Source organism: Bacillus rossius, chromosome 3 (genome assembly GCF_032445375.1).
Source record: "Bacillus rossius redtenbacheri isolate Brsri chromosome 3, Brsri_v3, whole genome shotgun sequence".
NCBI classification, from domain to species: domain Eukaryota; kingdom Metazoa; phylum Arthropoda; class Insecta; order Phasmatodea; family Bacillidae; genus Bacillus; species Bacillus rossius.
The window spans coordinates 7,095,664-7,121,277 of NC_086332.1; the positions used below are offsets into that span (position 1 = coordinate 7,095,664).

Below are 25,614 nucleotides of genomic sequence, written 5' to 3' on the forward strand. Positions count from 1 at the left end.
CGAACCAGAGGGAGCACCGGCGGTTGGCGTCATCCTATTTAGAAGACATTTTATGGGAACTCACTTCATCCAACTTGTAAAATAAACTTGGCTGCGCTAGTAGGGTGTTCTATGACGTTAAAACCGTTCCACTTAATTTGACATAACATTTTGGAAGTTTTTGGAAGCGAGAATTAGATGCTATAATCTAAAATTAATTTAACAATAGATTTGGTTACTTTTACACTAGCGCTCTATATTTTTTTACTTGCTTTATATGAAAAGGACGTGTCCACCCATGGTTTATATCTATGATATATTTCATCTTTGGAGAAAATTTTGCAAATCATATTGTAAGAATTTGTAGCGTTTGTTGTTTAAAACAGCACTTCCTTTAAAATTGAAACGATAGCTTCAAATATGCGCGGAGGTGCAGCTTTATTCGGAAATTCAGCCGCCAGGTCGCAAAACAAGAACCTGGTTGAGTTCAAAGCTGGTAAAATGACGATGAAAGGCAAGATGGTTCATCCAGATAAAAGGAAGGGACTGGTGTATGTCTATCAGTCTGAAGATTCTCTAATGCATTTTTGCTGGAAGGATCGTCAGACCGGGACGGTTGAAGATGTAAGTAATAAGTCAATGAATTTGTTTTCATCATTGTATTTGGACAGTTATTTGTTTACTATCGAGCCATTTGGTGTCGGAAATGCATTGGAAACATGGAAACAGATTTTTGATATATTGAGAAACATTACTTTAGAATAAAGTGACCTTTTCTTTATAGTTTATTCACTTGCTGGGGTAACTGGCAGAAGCAATGATGCCAAAAGGATCGTGCCATCACGCATAGGTCTTCAAGATTCAGGACTAAATTTGTATACATGAAACACCAGCCATATCAAACACAGAATTCATATATGACGGCTGTAATCAAAGCATTCCCTGGAAAGACTGAATATTCTATGTTAGCTACTTCAGTGCACAAGTATTCCTCACAGAAAATGAATGACGTTAAAAAGTCAGTTCAAATTTTTGGCTTCCATTAGACTTGTTTGTTACAAAGTAACTAATAATAGTACATAATTTAAATGCACTGTTACAAAGCAAACATTTCACAATACAATTAGTTATTCTAATTAAACAACAAACATTAAATATAAGCATTAAAAATTCCTTATGGTAGCGATACAGTCGGTATTGAAACAAATTTCGTTATTATAACACCACCTACATTGGCTAAAGTTCTAAAAAAATTTAGAAAAAATACCGGTAAACAATGAATTTCGGTGTTTGCGTGAATACATAGTTATTTTAATGTAACCAGCAAACAGTGGTTACCAGTAGAAATTAAGAAACAACGCTTTTAGGGTTAATTCAGGACTATCTTTTAGTATGTGGAAAACATATATTCCTATTTATCGCGGTTAGACAATGAATGGCAGTGGTAGCGTAAAAGCACAGGTATTGTAATGTAAGAAATAAAATTTTAATTTCTTCACAAACTATTAGGAATTACTAAACCATCCCTTTGGAGTACATTTAGGGACGTGTGTAGTGTGTGAAAACTATTTTTTCCAATTTTTATTTTTTTAAAAAGCTGTGACTTTTGATGATTACAAGAAGTTTTTTGGGCATTTGCATTTTCATTTCCAATATGCATCACTACCTTTTTGATTTGTGATTCGAGGTGTTGCCACAACTCACTTTTCATCACCCAAAATAACACACTGTCTTCACTGAGATCTCACATATTTTTTATAACTTAGTGGGGATATATCCCTCTTATCTCCCCTCTCTTCTCTCTTCCTCCCTGCAGTAAGTGTGTATTTAACATGATTTTCTTCTGCTTCTGATGAGAATTAAAAAAATTTTATTTGGTTGTGTTTATGTTGGTATTAGTTTTGCGCACACCAACAATTTATGTGCGTGTTTGTACTTTTATAACTACCATCTCTAGCACAATAACTCTGCGATGGGGGGAGCAAGAAGCTTTAGCTGGCGAAGGGGCCAAGGGCACTCGGACCGCCGCAGGACCCGCAAGGGGACAAGCGGAAGTATGCACCACATCGGTGAAGTATGAGGAGTGGAAAGGGAAGTAGGGGTAGGCTGGGAAACTGGCTGGAGAGAGAGAATGACTGTAAGCTTGTAAGAGTTTGGAGGACAGGAAGAGAGACCACTTAGTGAGGTCCGGGTGGTGTGGAACGAGCTTGAAGGAACCGTGTTAGAGTGAAAAACGGGGAAGAATGAACAAAAGGTGAAACCGCCTTGCCACCGGACTGATGCCTAACGAAGAATTTCGAGATTATTTGGGTTCAATTTTATTTGAATTATCATGGGCAATTGTGATTTTTCGCTTTTTAAATTCACATAAATGCAACAAATTAACACCTTAAACCCATCACTGATCTTTCACCTGTACGAAAAACTGTGCACTGTCTTTTACAGCTCAACTTTTGGTAAACGATCATAACAACTACAGAGTAGGCTAGAGACTTGTATTTTAGAACTCCTGTACTAGCTAGTGTGATGTATAAATGTGTCTATTTTTCATAATCTCATAGAAATTGATTGCATATTTACAGGAAACTATTGATAATAATCAGTAGAACAGAATTTCTAATATATGTTTGCACATGTGTGCTAACTGTTATTAAAATTGCCTCTGTAACGTATTTAAGCTTGACCACAGTAAAAAAATTAGTTTCTTTTAGTTTTTTTCTGTAAATATGTAGTGTACGGATTAGCGCCAAAAAAAATCGTACAAATCTGAAATAACTTTCATTATATGCTCTTTTACGTCCTCTTTTCATAACCGCCTGCGTAGATAAGAAATTCCAATCACTTTTGGAGATATTGAATTTTTAAATTTTAATTATTGTAAAAAAAAAATTATAAAAATCTGAAATAACTTTTATTATATGCTCTTTTACGTCCTCTTTTCATTACAGCCTGCGGAGATAAGAAATTCCAATTACTTTTGGAGATATCGAATTTTTAAATTTTAATCGCTATACCTGCACTTTCACACGGCGTCCACCATTGTTTTTTGTTTACGAGTATCAATTGTTTTTTTTATTGGATAATGTCACGTGATAGTTCGTGATAGGCTAATATTCAAATGAACCAATAGGCCGCCTCCAACTCAGGTGAGTTTTTAACGTTTCAAATTTTTATGCTTTAAAAAATTACGTTCGTTCCTACTGTTAATCCTTTGTTCCGGTTTGTTAGGTTAGGTCAGCTACATTATAAATACTTTAAAACTAAACAACCATTAAAAGTAATTTTATTATGTTTAATGTCCGTTCAGTTTCAAAGTAGGGTTGGATGGGGTGAATGTGAGACAGTGTAAAACTTGGGGTGAAAGTGATACATTTAAAAAAATTTACTTTTAGCTATACAAAAAATTTGTAGAAAATACATTTGCTTGCCTCTTCTTTGTACGTCCCCATTCCATAATGAATGTTATAAACCTTTAGCTACATTTTATAGGAAATGAAAAAGTCTCAAGCAAGAAATTATTTGACCAAAAAATTTTCATGTCTAGGTCCAGCAACTTTTGTTATATCTTTGTGTGCATAAAAGATAGCTTCAAAATTATAGTTTTAAATGGTGCAGGAAAGTATCCTCTATGTTTTAATGCTTAGAAAGATAGTCTAACATTTATATCTTAGTTACTATTGCTGCCTAAATTTTTGGGGTGAATATGATACAGAACATGGGGTTAATGTGATACACAGCATGGGGTGAATGTGATACAATAATTTTAGGTAGTTTTATAAAAAAGTGCTTAATATTTCTATTTTCCACTGCTGAATTTGAAATGTACGGTGTCATTAAAACCTTGTTTTTTTTTACCTTAAAGCTATTTCTGTATGTTGGTAAACCTGAACATAAACCAATTGTACTTAATCCAATTTGTACAACTTATTGTTCTATGTAGGCCCCTATGTTTATATTTTATAGTAATAATAATAATTTAACATCACATGTAGGACTGTGTATTTCTAAGCATTCCATATTTTAGTTTGTAGTAAGCTGCTTTTATTCCTTTGCTATTGTTGTATTTACTATAAAAAGAGAGAAAATCCTTATTAGGACCACAGTATTTCTTCAATTTGTTGTTGACTGAGAAGATCGTTCAATAATTGGACAGTACCTACGTGGATAAATGATTAAAATTGTATGTAGAATTTGTTTGTATAGCACTAGTCACATTTAATTTCTGTGACCAAATGTATGCTTCTTTAATATAGAGGGAAAATATTCACTTTGTAACATGACTTCTTATTTTATGTCAAAACTCAAGGACCACTAAACTGATTGTCATGAAATTTTTTGTAGGTGATACACATGCATTTGACCTGTCTCACACGCACCCCACTACACTGATAGTGTTGCTAGGAAGTAGGATATAATGATGTATCTCATTCACCCCACCTGTGTATCATATTCCCCCCAATCGCAGGGTGAATATGATACACTAAATTTATTTTTTATCAATCTAACTAAATAATCTAAATTTTTATTGAGTTAGGGTTAGGTTTCTAAAGCCGCAATAAATGTGTGTAATTTTTCTCAGTGTTGTGGTGCTCTTAGTTAAAATAATATTCAAAAAGTTTGGTTTTTTATATCATATCCACCCCACCTGACCCTATTTATAATGTAGCTGACCTGACCTAATCTACCTTTGTCCCGTTTTGTTAGTTCAGGTCAGTTACATTATAAATACTTAAAACTATACAACAAGTAAAATAAATTGATATTATTTTTAATTTCCGTTTAATTTGAAGTATTTATAATGTAACTAACCTTACCTAATGGAAAATTTCTGTTATTTAGGCATTCACGCGCACACGGCAAAATATAAAATTGCGTCGGTCGAATGATTACATAGGTCTTGTATTGCAAAATAAGAACGGCGATATCTCCAAAAGTAAATGGAATTTCTTATCTCCGCAGGCGGTTATGAAAAGAGGACGTAAAAGAGCATATAATGAAAGTTATTTCAGATTTGTACGATTTTTTTTTGGCCCTAATCCGTATACTACATATTTACCTTTTTTTCTATGATAATCCTGCAAAAATTTTGAAATTTTAGCATATAATTGTACCATATGCATTGTTGCATATTTGTAGTATTGTTTGTAGTAAGCAGATTTAGTGGGTAGTTGAATCCTTAATAAGATCATTAATTGTTTTTACAGGATCTGATAATTTTCCCAGATGATTGTGAATTCAAGAGAGTTGCACAGTGCACCACCGGACGAGTTTATATTTTGAAGTTCAAGTCGTCATCCCGGAAGTATTTCTTCTGGCTCCAGGTGATTGTTTTATGGATAAATAGTTTTATTATTTATTTATTTGCATTTGTGACATGCCCACAGACAGCTATGGCTCTTTTATGGTAGGCACGGAAAAAAAAATTAAAATACAAAGTGCAGAAAACATAAAAAGAGCTTATAACAACACAAAAACATACACAATACAGACACAGATATATAGAAATAAGAACAAATGCAATAATACCAATAAATCTAATATATAAAATTCTCGTGTCACAGTTTTCGTTGCCATACTCCTCCGAAACGGCTTGACCGATTTTGATGAAATTTTTTGTGCTTATCCGGTATCTATGAGAATCGGCCAACATCTATTTTTCATCCCCCTAAATGTTAGGGGTAGTCCACCCCTAAATTTTTTTTTTATTTCCAGTTTTTGGTAGGAAATCACCATGGCAACGGCTGTTGCTTTGTTGATGCTTCATTCGTCTCTATGGCAACGGCTATTTCATTGTTAGTGCAGTCCTCATCACCGTTGAAATTTTGCAAGTACTTTAAATATCAAAAATTGCCCTTTTTTTTCAAGTATATATATTTTACAGACTTGAAACTTCACAGTAATGTTCCTTATGTTACGCAGGATGACATTTTCCGAAAATTAGATCCCATGGGTGGTTAAAACCAGGCAACAGTGGGTACTTTGTCTGCATGAGAACAGTATTTTGCATTGTTCATGCCTTCTGCGTCTCCATGGCAACAGGCATCGCGCGGCAGTGGCGTACCCACAAGGAGGGGCATGTATTATGAGCGGTGCAAGAGTGATCTGCCTGTAGACTGCCGTAGCGAAGTACGGGTACATCAGTTGTACGTTGCGCGCACGAGTCGGGAAACCATCGGTACATTATACAGCATTGTAATAAATTTTCACGGAATTTTTTATTATTTACCATTACTGTAAATGGGAGATGTGGCATAATTCTTTTTCCATTAGTATAGCCGTGCGAAGCCGGGTCGGGCAGCTAGTATACAATAAAAATAAAAAGCAAATACAAACATACCTGATACTAAAAAAGCACAATAACAAAAGTTATATACTGACATAAATGGAGTGAATGGAGGGAAAAAAATAATGACTAAGCATAGAATATATGTCACTATGATTTGATAACAGTGCAGTAAAAATGAGAGCAGGAAGAAAAAAAAATGTGATTTTAATATAGACTGTGTTCTAGAAGTCAATACTTCTTTGAATTAACCAAGAAAAATATTTAATTTTGTTTGTCTCTTTTGTTAAATAAATGACTTAATAAAAAGGATGAAGGGTTGTCTGCAGAAGGGTGTGCCTCCGTGCTTTGAGAAGCAGAGTGGCGGAATTTTGCTTTTAGCTTGGGATCAGAAGATCTATACTTTTTCTGGGTAAATACCTATGTAGTTGGGCAATATGTGTTAAAAAAAATTGTAGTGTACAAACTAGTAAAACCAGAAAAAGTCAGGGATTTTAATTTTCAAAAATATGTAGCAACTCTGCTACAGTTACAAATAACACTAAATAATTATGTGCATATCTTATTCTACTTTTTTAAGTTTACTTGATTTTTGATCAAGGATACCTTACACAATATCTGGTTGGTCAGATATGTTTGTTTCATTTCCCATTTTCTGTACACTTTTTGCCCCTCTCACTAGTCGCCTAGCTTTTGATTTTTCGTGGTGGTTTTGCCTCTCGTGTTTAAGCAGTTTTCAGGGGAAATTAATCATTGTTACTTTTTTCTTTTATTATATGATTCATAAGTTGGAGTTGTACAGACATTTGGCGTTAATGTCGTGGCAGACTGAATCTGTGCTGTACACTCATAACTGTTTGTGTTCTCAAGACACTAGTACAAAATAACATGACAAGAGATTTTACGATGGATAATGGTATCGGAGGACCGGAACTAGAGGACGCAAGCTTTCGGACATACACCATTGCTAAGCACATGTATGTCTGTAGAAGAAAACTACAAAAAAAACACAAATGACAAAAAACACAAATTAAGCAAAAAATTGTCTCGTTTCAACTGTTGTGCTGAATGTTTTTGGGTTCTGTATTTTTGTGCCTTCATAATTTGTGTTTTTTTTTTTTTTCGTTTTGCGAGTCCTTTTTTCTTTGTTTTACTTTGTTTGTTGACCATGTTCCTGTTTTGGAGTATCGTGTGGTGTTTATATCCTGACTACAGCAATTTTTTGCTTGATTTGTGTTTTTTGTCGTTTGTGATTTTTGTAGTTTTCTTCTACAGACAAACACGTGCTTAGCGATGGCGTATGTCCGAAAGCCTGCATCAGGTGATGCGCTCCCATCGCACAGATGTTTGAAAGATGGTAGAGGATGACGGACGCGAGCGTGGTTGTCGCCAGGAGCCGAAGACGGACAAGGACGAGGAGCTGTGCCGGCGCGTGCACGAGGCGCTGAACAACCCCCCCACGCCGGGCGCCCAGCGCAGCGGGGGGGCCACGCCCGACGGGGACCTGCAGAACCTGCTCAACAACATGAGCCAGCAGCAGCTCATGCAGCTGTTCGGCGGCGTGGGCCAGATCGGCGGCCTCTCCAGCCTGCTGGGCACCCTCAGGTACCGCGCGCCACACACTGCCATACCACAGTCGGGGGGGTTAAAAAAAAAAAACAACCACTCAGGGAAAATTGAAATTTTTGGTAAGGGAAAAAAGTCACTGACAAATTATTATACAATTTGTGTAAACATCCTGTAGCAGAAATTTTTTGGCATGACAAGGCATATCTTCCCTCATAACACCTTGTTACAGTTCACTAAGTGGGCTCATGTTTGTATCCATTGGGAGGAAGTAATCAATTTTTTTTTTGCTTTTTGCGCGGGCTACTTCAGTGAGGTGGTGCAGCGTAGACGCCGAATTGACTTTTGGAAGGACGATAATTATTATTGTCGTGGGATTGCTAAACTTGATAATTGAAGGGCTAGACGCAAGTGCCGTAACATGTGAAGCAGATGTAGAATGTCATGTTATGGAGAGAGGAAAATACTAGCATGTAGAGAGTACGCCATCAACATTTTTGTAGACAGACCTGCCAGTGTTTTTGGAATTTTTTTTTTCTTTATAAAGTATTTAATATTGAGCTCCAGTTTGAACAGCAATGCAAGCATGTACGTGGATCCAACGAGGTGGTGTGTAAGACGTGTGTGAGCGAGTGCTGACTTGCGGGCGCCAGCAGGCCCTCCACGGTGCAAGGGGCGCGCTCCTCGTCGTCGTCTGCCTCCACGCAGAGCTCCAGCACGACCACCGCGACGGCCCCCGCTCGCCCCGAGGCCGCCGCCCCCGCCGGCGCCGGGCCCCGCCCCGGGGGCTGCCGACACCACCGCCTCCACCACCACCTCCTCCACCACCGCCAGCAAGTCCTCGGGTGAGTGCCTGCCCGCCTCTTCTGCTCAAGATAAACTACGCGCAGGAAGAAAGCAGGCTTCTGTAGCTTACTCGATAGTTAAGTTACGAATTTTTAAAAATCATGTATAAGAGTGCTCATTTTTAATATATATATATTTTTTTCAATAAATGTGCCCAGCTTTTCTTTAGTTATTTTTCTGATTTTTTTTATTCAACCAAACTGACAACCACACTTTTCTATGAAAACCAAAAACTACACGTAGATGTAACTTTAACAGTATAGGACACAAAAATTTTTGTACGTCGCAAAATGTAATTTTGTAGTTACAAGAAAATCTTTAAAAATTAGTAACACCTAAACTAAACATAGCCTATCGTCGCAGCTGTAGGTATTCTTTACTTATATGTAAAAGAATATTTAAAAAAAAATTAATATATTTCTCGGCAAAACTTTAGTTTCTATGTGCTATTTTATTATTTTACACAGTGGTCTTAAACTTTTGACCGGTACTGTAGGTCTCAAGGGTCAGAGATAAAATAATGCACAAGAAAGACGTTAAAAAAAAATCGTGATTGGTTATTTAAGAAAGTGAAAACACAAGCGTTAAATTGTAAATAAGTCCGTGAAAAATATTTAATATCATAGCTCTGAATAATTTTGTGTAATTTAATATTAGTGTAATTTATGTAATTAAATTTCTGAATACAATTTTTTTTTTTATTTCGACCCTTAGTATTCGTAGTGTAATCCAGTCCGTAGTGATAGGCAGAGACCCCTAAAAAATTTCGTGTCAAGATATTTCTCAAAACATTGTTATCATCGGCGAACACGGTTGTGTGATACCACAGTTTCAGCATTCTCATCGGCCGAGTCAAGTGCGGAAAGAAGAAACCTCTCGCCGACCACAGCCAGTAATGGAGCACTTGTGCAAGTGCTCGGGACCAGGCGGTGATGAGTAGTGAAGTGCGGCCTGTGCTTGCAGAGAAGGAGAAGCCGCCCATCCAGCTGAGCGACCTGCAGAACTTCCTGTCCAGCCTCACCGGGCCGGGCCCCTCCGACTCTGCGTCCTCGCCGAGTGGTGAGTACCTGCTCTCTATCCTCAAGTTGGTAATAAATAAATGATAGTTTTAAAAGACTAAAAAAAACACACTTTTATAGAAAATCCAACTAAAAAATATAAAATAAATTTTAATAAATTTGAATTTAAAATAGTGTAAATATGAAAAAAAATGTATTTTATTGTAAAAAAAAGTGTGGGGTGCTTTTTAAGATATCAAAATGATAATACTTCTACTCATATCTGTCAATAAAATATTTATAACTACACCTCACACTTTTTTTTACAATAAAATACAGTTTTTTTCATATTTACGCTATTCTTAATTCAAATTTATTAATATTTATTTTATATTTTTTATTTGGATTTTCTATTAAAGAGTGTTTTTTTTAGTTTTTTAAAACTATTAATTGTTTTTCATTTTTTAGTTTGATTTTCTATAAAATCATGTGTTTTTAGTTTTTTAAACTATTATTTATTCATTTTTTAGTTGGGTTTTCTTTATTACATCAATTTACTTATTCGAGAAATGAGAAATTTGGGCACCCGCTGCCTCTCTTGGACGAGATAGCCGGTTCTCAGGTTCCCTCTCCAAAAATTTTATCTTATTCAAAGTCGGTAACTTATCCAAGAAATAGGTGATCGGCGCACCTGGTAGTTTCCCTTCTTGGTCTTGGCGCAAAGACACTAGGTACCAGTTTTATGAAAACAAAAAATCACTAATCCTGATTATCCTAGTAAGATAACGGGTCTAACTGTTTAAAATATTGAATTGTCGTCGGTCCTTGATAAGTATGTCATTTCGAGTTAATCCGACGTTTTGAAGGGGGTCAAAATAATGTTCAAAGTTTATAGTTACACACTATCTTAAATTGTAACTTAGATAAATTATTGTAGCAAGCTTTTTAATCTGTTTAAAATTCTTTTAGTGGAAGGTGTTTGTTTCTTAATTCTTACCATTAGAAATGTGACAGCAATTAAATTGTAGATTTCATTGCAGTTAGTACATTGAGTTTCATATTGTTTACAATAACTTTTATAAAATAACTCAAAAATGTGAATTGTGTAATAAATGTCACCACCTTAATGCCAAGTATACAGAGAGTTATTTTGTTTTCATGTTTTGCCATCACTGTCACTTGTTTAGCCTGTCAAACAGCCTCTCTCTTAGTATTAACCTATCTTCTCAATTGTTTACACTTAACGTTTCAGAAACCTCATAGGTTAGGCCAACAAATGATTGTTAATGGTATGTGAAAATATGTTAAAATGTGTTTAACATACGTTTAGCCCCGTTCCCATGTTTTCATTAACTTGAGTTATTACAACATCTAGAAATGTACACATTGTGCAGGTTCTGCCATGTTTATGCCAAAAGAAAGAGTTGTTGTACAGCTTCATTTAGTACCTACCACGTGTTTTTAATGATTCAGCAGTAAGTTATTTTATATTTTTGGTTGAACTTAAGTAAGTTATGGAGATGATCTCATGTATATTTTTTTAGATCATTTCTGAAAACCAAAACTTTCATTTTGTAAAAACAGTCTGTAATTTGGAAGAAAAGTCTTGTTTTAGTTGGATTGGGTGGTGGGGGAGAAACCTTGAAAAATATTTTTTATTATTTTCCTGGCATGTTTAAGAATCATTTTGCAAGATGGCATTGTGATACATGTAGTTTTTCTTTTTATTGAATGGTTAAGTTAGATATAAATATATTAATGTTATATTGTAAAATGGTTTGGTTGGTAAGGTTAGTGACATTTAAAACAGTGAAAAATCACTAGGAATTACCAATTTAAAATGTAGCCAAGAATCTCAGAAACAAACAAAAGCTATGAAGAAGCTTTTGATATTTGTTAAAATTTATATTTCTTTTACATTATTTCATTTTTGACTCTTGAAACCTAGATTCGGTTTGGAGAGGTGGAGTCGAGGCACTCTTTCAGATTTCAGATTTCAGGAAATTGGGATTTGACTTAACAACTACAGTACAACCCTGTTATAACATTCTCCAAGGGACCAACATAAAAAGATGTTATAAGCAGGAAAATGTTATAAGCAGGAAATCATCTTCACTTTGTAAAAATTACGCGTGGATTGATTAAATTAAAAATAATGGGTAAAACAACACAAAATACAGGAGTAATACACTAAGTACAGAAATAGAGTGGAAAATTGGTTAATTTTATTTATAGATAATACCTAATAATATGCTAAAGAAAAAAAAAATATTTTGTACGATACAGTTCAGAGTCGAAACAGAAATATTCAACTCTTTTGCAATCACAACACGCGTTTAGTTGGGGTTCCTGTCCACTTGGTTAATAAACTGAATTTTTTCAGCTACAGAATATATTTTCGCTTATATTTATCGGCCATCATAGCCGTACAAAAACCTGAATAAAATTTCAATACGGCGTATTTTAATTAAATACGACCGTGACTACAATAAAAAAAAAAATAAATAAATACGGTAAAGGTTAACCACAAACAAAAGCCGTTAATATATCCATAGAACAGTTAACCATCTCAAGGTGTTAAACCTTTGAAACAAAAACCAGCACCATAGACTACAGTAGCACTGTTTCCGACCATGTATCAGTGCACAAAATGCGCATCATAAGTATAAAGGAACAAGTCATAGGCTAAGTGCGAACAGGACGCCATATTGATAGTCGATCCGGTGCAAGTTGTGGAGTGTGTGTGTACCACGTCTATGGTGAACTACTCAAATGTAAACATCTGATGTTTGTATATGCGTGCTGTATTTTATAGCTATGGTTTCGCTCTAAATTATGACTTTGAAGGAAGGGATACTGCAAATTGTGGCAGTTATCAAAGCAAATTTGAACGTTAAAGGCGGGAATGTAGAAATTTTAATATTGTTACAGGCAGGAAATTAAAGCATTGTGATAAATGGAGAAATGACGGGACCATGAAATTATGGTCTTATAGGCGGGAAAATGTTAAAAACGGGAATGTTATAACCGGGTTGTACTGTAGTTGTATGCAATATATACGGTACTATTTTTTCAGTGACGGTTCAGTATTTACTTAGCTTACTTACTACCATTGCATGAATCGTTCAATGAAGGGTTGCCCTGTAATCGAATGTCGGCACCTGTCGACTTTTTTTACATTTGTCTAGTCACCGTGGTGTTGCTGTCGGTGAAGACAAAAACTTTGAATCGCTATTCAAAAGGTATGTCTGTGCTGCTGATATGTTTATTTTTTTTTTAGCCAGGCAAAATAAACACTATCCAATTCACCCTCTTAAATAACATGAGTATAAAGTGTTCCACTGAGCCCGTGTTCTGGTGCAATTATTAATGTATATTCTTTGCTCAGTTGACCTGTCCACAGTGCTGACCACGGACAACCTGCAGGCGCTGGTGCGAGACCCCGCCCTGGCGGAGACCCTGGGCCGGCACCTGCCCCAGGTGGGGCAGGACGCGGCCAGCGACAAGCCGGAGGGGCCCGCCCCGCCCCCCGCCGAGCGCCTGGAGCAGACGCTGGCGTCGCCGCCCTTCCAGCAGGTAGCCTCCCCTGCCGTCTCCTGCCGTCTCCGAGTATCCAAGTTGACCCCCCCCCCCCCCCTCTTAAACCAGTTAGATACACACGTTTTTTAAAGCACAAATGTGATACCGAGATATGAAATACTGTATTTACAAAAATTAACTAAATTTTCAACTGCATGGCAATCGTTTTAAAATAATACTTCAGCTTATAAATAAGTGTTACTTCTGTTTTCCAGCATTTGACAATGATGAAATTACGTGCAATACCATCCCTACTTTAGCGAAAGATCTTAAATCTGGGGTTTTATGGTTCAGCTCGTTGTGTGATTCGTCACCAATTGAGCTATTCGGGTCTATTGAGCTATTTCAGATGGATTCCGGTCTTTGACCTTGGCTGCCAAGATGCGATGCATTTACTGCAGACATTTTTTAGATCCCTCCGAGTCAATTGTTGTTATGGCCAGTTTTAATTTCAACGCAGGTAGTAGGTTACATTTTACGGGCATGTTTCTATGATTATTTCCTGAGAACGAGACCTGAATCACAGTAAAACTCACCTGTATCAAATTGGTTTTAAATACCATTGTACTGAACCGTATTTACTCACATAATGTCCGCAGTATTTGGCTACATTTTTGACAAACAAAATGGGGTGCGTACATTATGAGGTGAAGTACGGAAAAAAAATTTTTTCCTCAAAATTTTACATGTTTTGTGTAGAGTAAAAAAATTGTTCTCTCATAATTAGTTTACTAGTACCCTGATTTTACGTATGCTCACGGTTCCGCGGATTGCATTAGTAAAATCGCTGCTGTGTAAAATTGGCACCCTTCCCTTGGCCCAGTTGAAAAATATTAACAGCGGCATAATACTTCGCAGAGCGCTGGTGACTGGCGACCCTCCGCAGCGGATGTGAGAAATGTGATAGGTGTCGAGATAATTGGGTGCTGGCGATTAGTGGAAGACGCCACTCATTTATTTTCTTCTCTCACTTGCGTGTGCGCTCTTACCTTCAGAAGCCGCAGCCAGACTACACAAAATAAACACTTTGCGTGAAAAGATATTTTTTTAATCTTTCATTAAGATGGCCACTGACGGCACGGGGCAGATGTAGCCTGCGCCGGCGAGCCTCCCTCCCTGTCCCTTGCCCACTGTGTATGTAAAAAAAGTTACTGGCAGATGTCTGTGCATGCGAACAAACAAAATGAACAACTCAAGGTCAAAGGATTGTTGACAGCATCTGTAAATTTCCATCCTGTTACTGTGCCTTTCAGGGGTGGCCAAGGTTGCTTTGTCTGGTGTAGAATTTATGCGAATTTTGAAAAATTCTATTTCAAGTATTTAAAAAGAAATGTGCAGACATTATGCGATGGCGGACATTATCAAAAAAAAAAAAAAATATATATATATATATATTTTTTTTAGTTGATATTCCCATTTAATCTCTATTGCCATTCCACATTCTGATAGAATTGTTAATTTGCATAGTTTTAGTTATGAATGTGACATATTAAAGACTGTTCACTGAATTATGTACATTACTGGCAGCATATTACAGTGCTTTTTTGCATAATTGTCGCACATTTTATTCTAAAATCAAGTTTGAAAGGTAGGGGTGCAACGATTATGCGGGAAAAAATTTTTTTTGTTAGTTAAAGTTATAAAAACAAAATCCATCCATGAAAAGTACGTTTATTTAAAAATTGTAGCATAAAAGAGCACGCCAACAATTTAAATTAATAAGAAGTCATGTAACAAAAACCTTTCAACTTTAAATAGAAAAACAATATCTGATCCAAACACGAAAGAGTGCGGGGCATCAGATGTAGTTACCTCGGCACTCGACAGAGAGCGCGCGTTGTATGCACTGGGCGAGATATCGATATTCGGCTATGTGTGCGCGCTCTATACGGAAGCAACATAACCAAACATTAATGATTGCAACGAGCGCTGGCTACATTTTTGTAAGAGGTACACCGCGGCGACGCAGACGAACAGATGAAGGTTATAACGTTTAAAAAGTCTTTAAAAAAAAATTTACACATCAGACAACTTCATATTTCCGTTAATCAAATAAGAGGTAATATCCGAATAAATATTAGATTTATATTTTAAAATACGTCGTTTTATACGAAAAAATACCCACACAAATCGCTCGGAAACTATTAGCGTGACCAAAAACATCATGTGACGTTCACGCGAGAGGTTTTCTTTAACCAAAATTTTGAAGCCTTAAAATATGGGTGCGACGATTATGCGATAAAAGAGGGTATCTGGTATGTTAATGGCAGCATAAGTACCTTGTAGAAGTCTTATTAAAAAAAGTATTGAGTGAATTAGGAACCATTAAAACTTAAAGCTTTTCCTTTTATTTTGTGTGTAAATCAGTGTAATCATCGACACGCTGTTCGGAATGCCAGCTGTGAGTGGATGAGCAGGGTCAAGGGCTGACGGCGGTGCGCAGGCGGTGAGCAACTTCAGCGCGGCGCTGCAGTCGGGGCAGTTGGCGCCCGTGGTGCAGCAGCTGGACGTGGGCTCGGAGGCGGTGAGCGCCGCGCAGAAGGGCAACATGGAGGCGTTCGTGAAGGCGCTGGAGAAGACCTCCATCAGCGCCGAGCCGGACAAGGGCAAGCGAGACGACAAGAAGAAAGACGACGGCAGCAAGAAGCCCAAGGATGACGCGGACGAGGACGACGAGAGCATGTCGCTGGACTGATCCGTCCTCCAGCTTAGTACACTGTGTGAAACATTCTGATAGCTGAAACTGTGCGGTAAAGTTTGCTAAACTAAATTGTTTATTTTTTTCTTTTTTCGCTATCATGTATTTGTTACCTGCATGAATTAAAGCGGTTTTAGTGCATTCCTTCAATTAAATTTTATACTGCTGTTGAATGTATTCAAAACAAAATTTTACAACGTTAACATATTTATTCTCATGAACAAAAGCTATACATAAGAATGTGCAACAATACATTTTCCAGCCCCCACAGAGCTAGAAAGGATCAGGGGGCGCAACAACTAAATTTCCAAAGGGGGGCAGTATATCTTTTTATAAAGAATGATCGATCCCCCCCTATCAAAGCAGGGGGTCCGGGGGTCTTCCCCCGTGAAAATTTGTATTTCAAGGTGGAAAATTGTGCTATTTAAGCAGTTTTACTATCTAAAAATTGATTACACAGCACTTTCTTTGCCCCCGTTTGCCCCCACTTCAAGGTTTCAGAGAGGGGGCAAAATACCCTTGCCCCCTACTGTTGTTGCGCCCCTGGAAAGGATATAGTGTTTACATTATAATTGCTAAAGCCAAATTATAATAATAAACTGTTCACACATTTTAAAATTAGCATTTAATCTCCAAGAGTTTTAAAGCTTAGCTTTTTAAGTTTTGCTTTTGTTATACTTCAATTATGTTTCATACTTTGTGAATTCATACATGTAAGTTGTTGAACAATATTTATTTTCTGTCACTTTTAGGAACCTTAAATTTTTGTGCAATATGTAGTAGTATATAATCACCAGTGACTTAAAACTCCTTTGTTCCTTCGCCGAAAATGGATAATTACCAGTGGAATCTGGTTGCCCGAGTCTGACCAAGTACAGTGAAACCTTTGTTAACCTGAGGGGACATATTTACCCACTTTGTCAAATACACCGAAAAATACGTCAATTATTATAGTAATATGTACTACAAACCTGTATAAGAGTATTCTCTTAAGTAAAAACATAGTTGGCCTACACAAAATTATTTAAAAATTTGAATGCTATGTTGCCGCAACTTATTACATATCTAATAGGTCACTGAGAAGTTGTTGGTAAAAATAAAATTTACTAGGTTTGCTTTTCTTTTTTTTAAACAAACTTTGGACATCACATAACTGTTCAAAGGCTTTGATTGTTTCTGTGTCAGTATTGCAGGAAAGTGTTAATTGAAGGAAAACTTTTACTCCTTTAATTCATAAGTACCTCATTTCCTGTATGTATTCTTTCTTCAATATATAATTTCACTTTACATTAAAGAGCAAGCAGTATCACAGTGGTTGCATATCTGGGCAGGAAGACACGCGGGCACCACAGAACTGCTAACTGTGAGGACGGTGAAGAGTAGTGAAGTCTACTGTACCATGTACAGTACAGAATTTACCTGGGGAAATGCAGTGCAACATGCTTTAAATAAAATGGCCAAATTATTTCAAATGTTTGACTTTTAAACAAAAATTTTTCATATTTCCTTAAAAAGGGGTTGTAATACAGAGGTGGTCATAACAGAGCTAACAACAAACACACTACACCGCTGCCCTTAAGCTTACCACTGTTTCTTTAGACTCATTCTACTACCACATCACTTTGTTGTATTCTGTCGATTGTTCCTCTTGAGCCGGTGAGGAGAACCAGATCACCTGTAAATGTTCATAAACAATGGTCAAAGAATTCCTGGAATGAAAATTTCTGGTTAGGTAAAAATTTATACCAACATAAAACTTAAAATTACCAAACATGGCATAAGGATCACAGTTAGGTACATTTTCAACATATCTCAGAAAGGGAAGCTAAAACTACTTAATTCTTTGAAGACTTGTTCTGCCAGTTACCGTACATACCAGTCGCACATTTTATGCCGACTCTTTGTTTAATAACATAAATGGCTACCACCATGCAAGTTTTTACATTTTGGGTAAAAAAAAAAATTAACATAGCACTGTTGTGGTTGACTATATGCTTAAAAAACTAGTGTGTTTCTTTTTAATAAATGTGTTATAAGTATAAATTGGGCAGTTAAAATATCTCAGCAGTGCATGCAAAGTACACAATCATGTTTCTATCGCGACAGGTTTTTGTGGTGCAACTGTGTCAAAACATTTTTTTTGCGTGAGATTTCCCACGTTTTCTACTGAAATATTTCATTTATGACTAAACTGCTCTGAAGGGAAAGGGTGTGCTAGTTTTTATTGAAAGAACTGGAAATACCATGCTGTCATTTCTTTATTGGAGAAGGGAACCGGTAAAAATAAGATAAACAATAGATGGGGGAGAGAAACATGGGTATGAAGAATATTTCTTTTTCCTTTGTATTTTTTATTAAATAGTGTAGGGGGGAGGTGGGAAGAAGGATAAGAGAGAACCATAAAGAATGGAGAGGGGAAAAACGAAGGACTGAGGGTCAACATCAGTGCCGTGTTTTTTACGCGGCAATAAGCTGAGACCTTTGTATTCTATTGGAGACAAGATACAGTAGAACCCCGATTTTGCGAACACGGATTTAACGAAAACAGCGATTTAACGTAAAGGTTTTCAGGAACCATAAAAAAAAACACCAATTTATTAAAATAATAATATAAATTTCCAAAAAATGAAAGTAAATAGTAATGGAATCTTATTAAAAATTACACTTTGTGGTGTCAGTAATAGAATGGAGGTACTATATATTAATATGTGCCTTTGTATCATCTGTCCAAATACGAAAAAATTAAAAAAGTTGTTCAAATTGCTTAAAAACTGCGGGCGCTGTAATTGAATTGCGTAGGTGCGTGCCATTGCGCGCGCCTGGATAGATAGACTGTCCGCGACACATGACGTCATGAAGGGTTTCTTTGTCCGCATCCCCCTCCCCCTCTTCTATGCCTGGCTTGACTCACCACGTTATCTTCCAAACACGCCCGCATAGTAACAGTGCTAGCCAATAATCACACGTTTCCAAATATTCCCTTTCCCATCCTCCAGGTTTTTTCAACTTGTGACCACGTCACACCGATACGCCATTATCATTATTCTCTAGAGGTGTAAAAGTAACAAAAAAAAGCGTCCCCGTATGTATTCGTTACTATAACAATTAGTACTCGTTACTATCGTATCACGTTACATTACTCGTTACTTCTGATACCGCATAACAAGCTATGTTATGTTGCAGCAACGAATCGAGTCGTATTGCGTACGCGTACAGTATGACGTCGCGTAAATAATAATAAATAGAATATAAACAATTAACAATATTTGATAATTAACAGTTTTTGTTAACCAAGAAACAATTAAATCTCATTAGAGCGGCTTTTTTATACTATCTCTTTTAAGATAAGAACAAAAAAAACGTGAAAATACGCAATAATAAAAACATATTTCTAATTTGTAAACAATACTTTCTTACGTTGTTTCTGTTCCAATCTCAAACTTTGTCTACACACACAATACCTCTAATAAACAGTAAAAAACTGACGACGAATTTCCAAATTATACTTTACTTAATAAACAAACATCGTTCTTTGTAACGCAAATTCATCGAATATGCGCGCGCATGTGTAAAACATACGAAAAATGTGAGTAACGAGATGCAGTCGTGTGTAATGTTTCGTTACTCGTTACTAGATGGCGCACCTGTTACTCGGTACCGAATACATACGGTTTGCTACAGCTTTATTATTCTCAGTAAGAGCTTTGTGCGCGGTGTTTAGTTTTTGGAATACGTTTTTTATAAGTGCTGCGCAGCTCAGCGAACAAAGAGTGTCAGCCGGCGGCTACGCCGCGCCGTAATAGCAGCTGACCGAGTACAATGACCTTTCTCCGCGTACGGCGCGCTATTGACGGAAATTTTCCATCAATTTGCGGCCAATTTTTTTATTTTTTATTTTTTACTGTGACGCAATGTGTATGTAGCTCGTATTTGTTATAAACGCTGCAGGTTGCGACTGTATTTTAATACACTTTAACGTATTTCTTACACTTTACATATTTTTAAACTTTTATTTTATGCCTCATTTTTCACGGTTTCTGAAAATCTGTATGTACGACCGAGGTGTACGTACGAACCGGGGGCCGTACGAGCGAGATTAAAAGACGTTGAAGATGGAAAGTTGACGAAGTCTGAGATAGCACGGCAGCACAAGATATCAGCGTCGACCCTGTCTACGATATGTAAACGGTAGGGACGCGATAATGAGTGCGGGGGTCATTGAAAATCGGAAAATCGGATTTAACGAAACATCGATTTAGAGTAAACATTTTCGGTAACCATAGCACTTCGTTAAATCGGGGTTCTACTGTATATGGTGTGATCAATATTTCAGAGCAACCCTTATGTGGAAATGTTCTATTTTAATGCCCAAAACTAAAGGTGTGCAGAGGTAAACACGGTGACGTTGGTGAACTCCCCAGCCAGCCAAGTGCCACGTACCTGTGTGGAAGGCTGACGTGGCTCCCTGGGCCCCGACCACGCAGGGCAGGCCGTACTCACGGGCCACCACCGCGCCTGCGACAGTCCAGCGCACACGTGACCGTACGAGCTAACGTGAAGCCTCGTTCATCATGGCCTCAGAGGACCCTACACCTTTACTCATTTCCTTTGAAGAAAATAAATATATAACACTCCTGCAGTTAAATACTACTATATATATTCAGAAAACAAGGAATTTCGAGGCTGGATTTCTATTAGGGATGGGGTGAATCCTGATTTCCTCGAATCCGAATCCTAACTCAAATCCTCGACTGGAATTGCCGAATCTCGAACCCAAACCCGAATCTTTTAATAGATGATGTCCACATATCTAATGTAAGTGAGATGTATTCTGCTTGCACTAAAAGTCCCTTGTAGTTTGGTACATTTCTGGTATAAGTGTATATAAAGACAAAAATTTTTTCTTGAGAAATTTCAGTTTTAGTACAGATTAGCGGTTAGGATTTTTTCTATAAATAAGCTAGAGGTCTGCGAGCCTAAGAATTTTACTTCGAGCTGAGCTCGAGCGAGCTCGAGCTTTTGTGGTACTGTTACACTTTTGGGAAATTATTTTTATCTTAAATTTAGTATAATGTTTGAATAAAATATTAAAATGAAGTGGGCTTATTAATTTTGGGTAACTATTTACAGAGTGTGTTTACATTTTGCACTGCTAGAAAAAAATAACATTTTTTTTCTATTGAATCTTACCTGTTTCCATTGGTTCATTAGTAACTGATATCATCCAACTAACATAACCAAGTATACATTTGTGTAAATGTAACATATATTTAGAAAAATTTCATCCTTGTCAATTTTTCTGGAGTCCTTACTGAGCTTCAACAAACTTAGCACCAAAAATCATGTTGTTTGAAAAGTACATTCACATTGTTTCAACATTTCAGCACAATAATTCTGAGAGAGATTGTCACAGAGTATTAAATTCTGTTCTTTAATCTATCATGCAGAACAATAATTTGTTCTGCACGTTCAGGAGTTAAATTAGCTCTACGATTGGAGATAGTGTTTCCAGCAGAAGAGAAGCGTCTCTCGCTGGAAACCTACTTGGCTGGAATGCTTTAGTAAAATTGCTTAACCTCAAAATTAGTGTCACAAATATCTGTAACTGGTCATTAAAGTTTAATCATTGAAAGTAATAAAAATAAAAGCATTTTACTTCATTCAATTTACACTTGCAAAAAAAAAAAAAACATAAGTACACACAATAAACCTACATGGAAATTAAAGTCTTTTTCAATATCCTGAAGTCTGAAATACCGTATTTACTCGCGTAAAGGCCCCGCCCGCGTATAAGCCCCCCTCCTTGTTTTGTAAACATTTTTGAGAAAAAATTTAAAAACGTATTTTTCTGGGTTTATCTGAGGGCAGGGCAACTTGGCATGCATCAAACAACAAGCCATGTATTGTGAGCGGCGGGAGGTGATTTTGTAAGCGGCAGTGATACAGAGACTGATTGTTCATTCTCAGTAGGACCGTCGTGAGGCATGCCAGACATAAGCAGTTAGTCGTATCTCAAACGACATAAAGATAAAGAAAGCTGGACTCGCGCGCTGCCGCTGTGTTGATGTGGAGTGTTGTCGGAGTAGAAGAGGGGAAGTGAAGGAGGAAGGGAAGTGGGTCAAGGATTCTAACACTCCTTTGTCTGGTTGGCTGGCTAGCTGGCAGGAGGGAGGTTAAGCCACGCCTCTGCCTCTCTCCCCTCCAGACAAAGCGCTGCCTCTGCCTCTCTCCCCCCTTGCCATAGCGCTGCCTCTCCCCCCTGCGGAGTCGTTGCCTCTCTCTCCCTCCTGCCGCGTCGCTGCCTCCCCCGTCTTCCTCATTCGAACAGAGACGCACAACTTGAAAAGAAAAATCTATTTTTTCCTCCAAATTCGCGTATAGGCCCCCTCCCCTTTTTTGGAGTTAAAATTTGGGAAAAAAAGGGGGGCCTTTACGCGTGTAAATACGGTATGTTTACTCATGTCATTAAATGTAGAGCTGTATTGAAGAAGCCGATTTTGCCAATATTTAGTTGAATCGGCATTTCTGCCGACTTCCGATACAGTACGCTTATTAATTTTCGGCCGATATTACTGAAAAACGAAAGAGACTGCCATAACCTAAAAATCCACGAGTACCATTTTCACTTTTCGTAGTAGTACTGCATTCTTTCAGATCACATTATTTCTTAGCAACATGTGCCAACCGTACATATCAAAGTTTAACATCCTTTTTTTTCAACAATGTTCTTTAATTTAATACGTATGTCATAAATAAATAATACATTACTATCACGGTAAATATACATCTCGGTTGTTACGGTAACTATAGTGCAAATATGGTAGCTATCGTGCTTCTGTAGTAATTATGGTATTCTACAAAGAATCTTAAGTTCTTTTTATGGTAATTATCTTAAAATAACTATTGGGTTTGTACTGTAGTTATGGTACATCATCCATATTTCTTCGTATGTTGTTGTTCATTTGTCTTTTCTTCATATTTACGTACGCCATTATTTGAGACAGGAAGTTTCAGAAAAAATTTTAACAGACTTTATATCACACATTTAATGGCGTAAATGATGAGACCTCGGGCAATTAAAACGCTTTATACGGAAAAACCTACCATACGGGACCTCGTAAGCGAGTTTTACTGTATTTTTTTCCCGTAAATACATAGTAAAAAACCGAATCCTTTGGCATACGGAAAAACCTACCATACGGGACCTCGTAAGCGAGTTTTACTGTATTTTTTTCCCGTAAATACATAGTAAAAAACCGAATCCTTTGGCGAATCCTATATCAGACCCGCCGAAGCTTCGAATCCCTAGGATTCAGCAGATATTGGATTCGGTCACCCCATCCCTAATTTCTATGTATTGTTTTTGCAAAAGAAAACTTTTATTTTACATACACACAAAACTTGTAAAAAGAATGTCGACTAGAAATATTTACATCTTCATTTACACAAATTTATCTGATAACTTTCATGTAAATTTACGTTGGAAACCATTGTAAACAGTTTGTGGAACAAATTAACCGATACACATACGTCACCTCACGCACTGGCAACACACGGCATCACACCTGTGTTTCCTACTTCTGCACGATCCCTGGCGCCTAACGCGCGTGAAGGGACCTGTCAGAAAGAGCTGCAGTGAAGCAAGACGTGAGGGGTTGGCTACCGTGCGAGATGATGCCGCCCAGCTCAGTGACGACTCCGCCCAGAATGGGGAAGTAGGGGCTCCAGCCGATGTCGGTGGAGCGGGTGATCAGCACGTCTCCCGCCTGCAGCAGCGAGATGTGGTCCAGGTGCTGTATGACGCAGGCTCGCCCCACGACGGTGCCCGGGTAGACTGGCGTGCCGACCACGCGCAGGTTCCCGCCGCCTGCCTCGGGGGCCGCGCGCTGCACGGCACAGGTTCCAGCAGTCCAACAGTATTCGAACAAGAGGGAAAGAATCCCAAATACACTTTCACCATAATATAGATTATAATAAGTTCTTGTCAAATAAATACTGTGGGGGGGGGGGGGGGGGGGGGAACAAACCAAACAGCAATAATCAGTAAATTAAGTGGCAAGTGGTGAATATCATTTATTTGAACACTGACATGCTAGCTTCAGTATTCCAGAAACACCGTGCTCATGTTTTTAGAATTACCTATACCTAGGGCCTGGAAAATTTCGGTGTTTTCAGTATGCAAAAAGCGGTACTTTCAAATTAGAAAAGCGGTGGTTTAAAGTCGGTATTTTCGTTATGCAATGGAAATTTTACCGGTATTTTAAATGTTGACTAAATTGTGCAGTTATTGAATATAATAGTTTACATATTTAATAAACAATCCATGTATATTAGGAATAGGCTAATATGCATAATAACAACCAATTAAATCCAAAACAGTTACACAAAACAGACATGTTGCTATAGATGTTTGCAACTACAAATTTTTTTTTTGGCTGCCAATGCCACATGCTTAGCCGACTTTAGGTGTTTTCAATGAAATCTTTTCTATCCCATGAAACTTTACAGTTGCAAAATTTGCACATCACTGTGCTATTGTCAGTACAATAAAACCCATGTTTCTGATACTGATATGCTCGTATTTAATGGAGTGGAGGAACACGGGGTTGCCACTTGAACAAACCCCAGCGCACAAATGAGAAGAAACTTAGTGTGAACTATACCCCAGATCAATTTTGAGCATCAAAACCATACATGAACACGGCTTATGTAAAAATAAGGTAATTATGCTGAAACACAAGACTTGGGTTAAAGGATACATTAACCTTGTGTGGATCAAGTAGAAAACATTCGGCTATAAACGAAAGAAATAAGAACAATGCTATCCTGAAATGCTGTGACATGTTTTTGGAGTAGATAATCACAGCGACAGACCGACAGGATGCGCTCCTGCCCTTGCCGTCAGCGATGTTTATTATGACAGCTCAAGCAATTATCTTTTCCACGTCCCTTCGCAGCGTAAAAAAAAAAAAAAAAGAGAAAAAAAAAACACGCTGACAGTTTCTCACGCAGAAGGTTGAAATAAGGGAGGGAATGTGTTGAAATGTTAGTTGGAAAAGGAGGGGGGGGGGGGGGAAATTGTTTTTACATGGTTTGTGGCTCTGGGAGGGATGAGCCTTGAAGAATTAGCAGGGGATGGGAGAGGTAAGCGTCGCGTCATGTCACGTATGACGTCAAGCCGCCGGGCGGGTAAGATAACATGACAGCTGAGACGGCTTTTCGTGCGATAATGGAGGCGCCGAGCTCGTCTAGACACTGCCGCGTGGCCAGTCTAGAGGGGTGGTATCTATTTTTAGACGTCTTTTGTATGCCTGGCTGCTTACAGTACAGCTCTCGCCAAGATAAACGTGAACACATAGAGCCCAACAAAGTGTAACAGACTTGTTTTTCTGCCGATTTTACTCAAATTTTCGACTTTCTCTGCTCAAATTGTTCATGTTTTCTCAAAAAACGGTCATATAAACAGAATGGACGCATCGGCGGGATTCTACTGTAATGGTACTTTTCGGGGATATATTCGCAGTGTAATATAGAAATGTTGTGGTTTTCGCGAATCTACTTACTTTTCGCATTTTCATGCGAAATTCGCGCGAATTTTCGCAAAATTCGCGATCGCGAAAAATTCCAGGCCCTACCTATACCTAACTAAGCCCTCCCTTGGCAAT

The 25,614-nt window shown here is 37.6% G+C and overlaps 2 protein-coding genes across 6 annotated transcripts in view; one reads left to right on the forward strand and one right to left on the reverse strand.

The window, feature by feature from the left end:
• Positions 1–304: 304 nt before the first annotated feature.
• Positions 305–16,021, forward strand: LOC134530151 (proteasomal ubiquitin receptor ADRM1-like). Its single transcript, XM_063364775.1, is given in 8 exon segments — positions 305–603; positions 5,184–5,300; positions 7,656–7,867; positions 8,482–8,549; positions 8,551–8,673; positions 9,638–9,733; positions 13,061–13,248; positions 15,695–16,021. Coding segments are annotated over 8 exon segments (1,260 nt in total). The 5' UTR covers positions 305–399; the 3' UTR covers positions 15,947–16,021.
• A 1,390-nt stretch (positions 16,022–17,411) lies between these two features.
• LOC134530148 (prodigiosin synthesizing transferase PigC-like) overlaps positions 17,412–25,614 on the reverse strand; it is a 53,676-nt gene continuing 45,473 nt past the window's right edge. For 4 of the 5 annotated variants that reach the window (XM_063364773.1, XM_063364770.1, XM_063364772.1 and 1 more), the window contains 3 exons: positions 23,613–23,835; positions 20,390–20,464; positions 17,412–17,624 (listed from right to left, as the gene is read on the reverse strand). In XM_063364773.1, coding sequence (XP_063220843.1) covers positions 17,551–17,624; positions 20,390–20,464; positions 23,613–23,835 — 372 coding nt within the window. In that variant the 3' untranslated portion in view covers positions 17,412–17,550. Of the gene's footprint in view, positions 17,625–20,389; positions 20,465–23,612; positions 23,836–25,614 lie in introns of those variants that run through there. The other variant, XR_010074783.1, reaches the window with a different exon arrangement.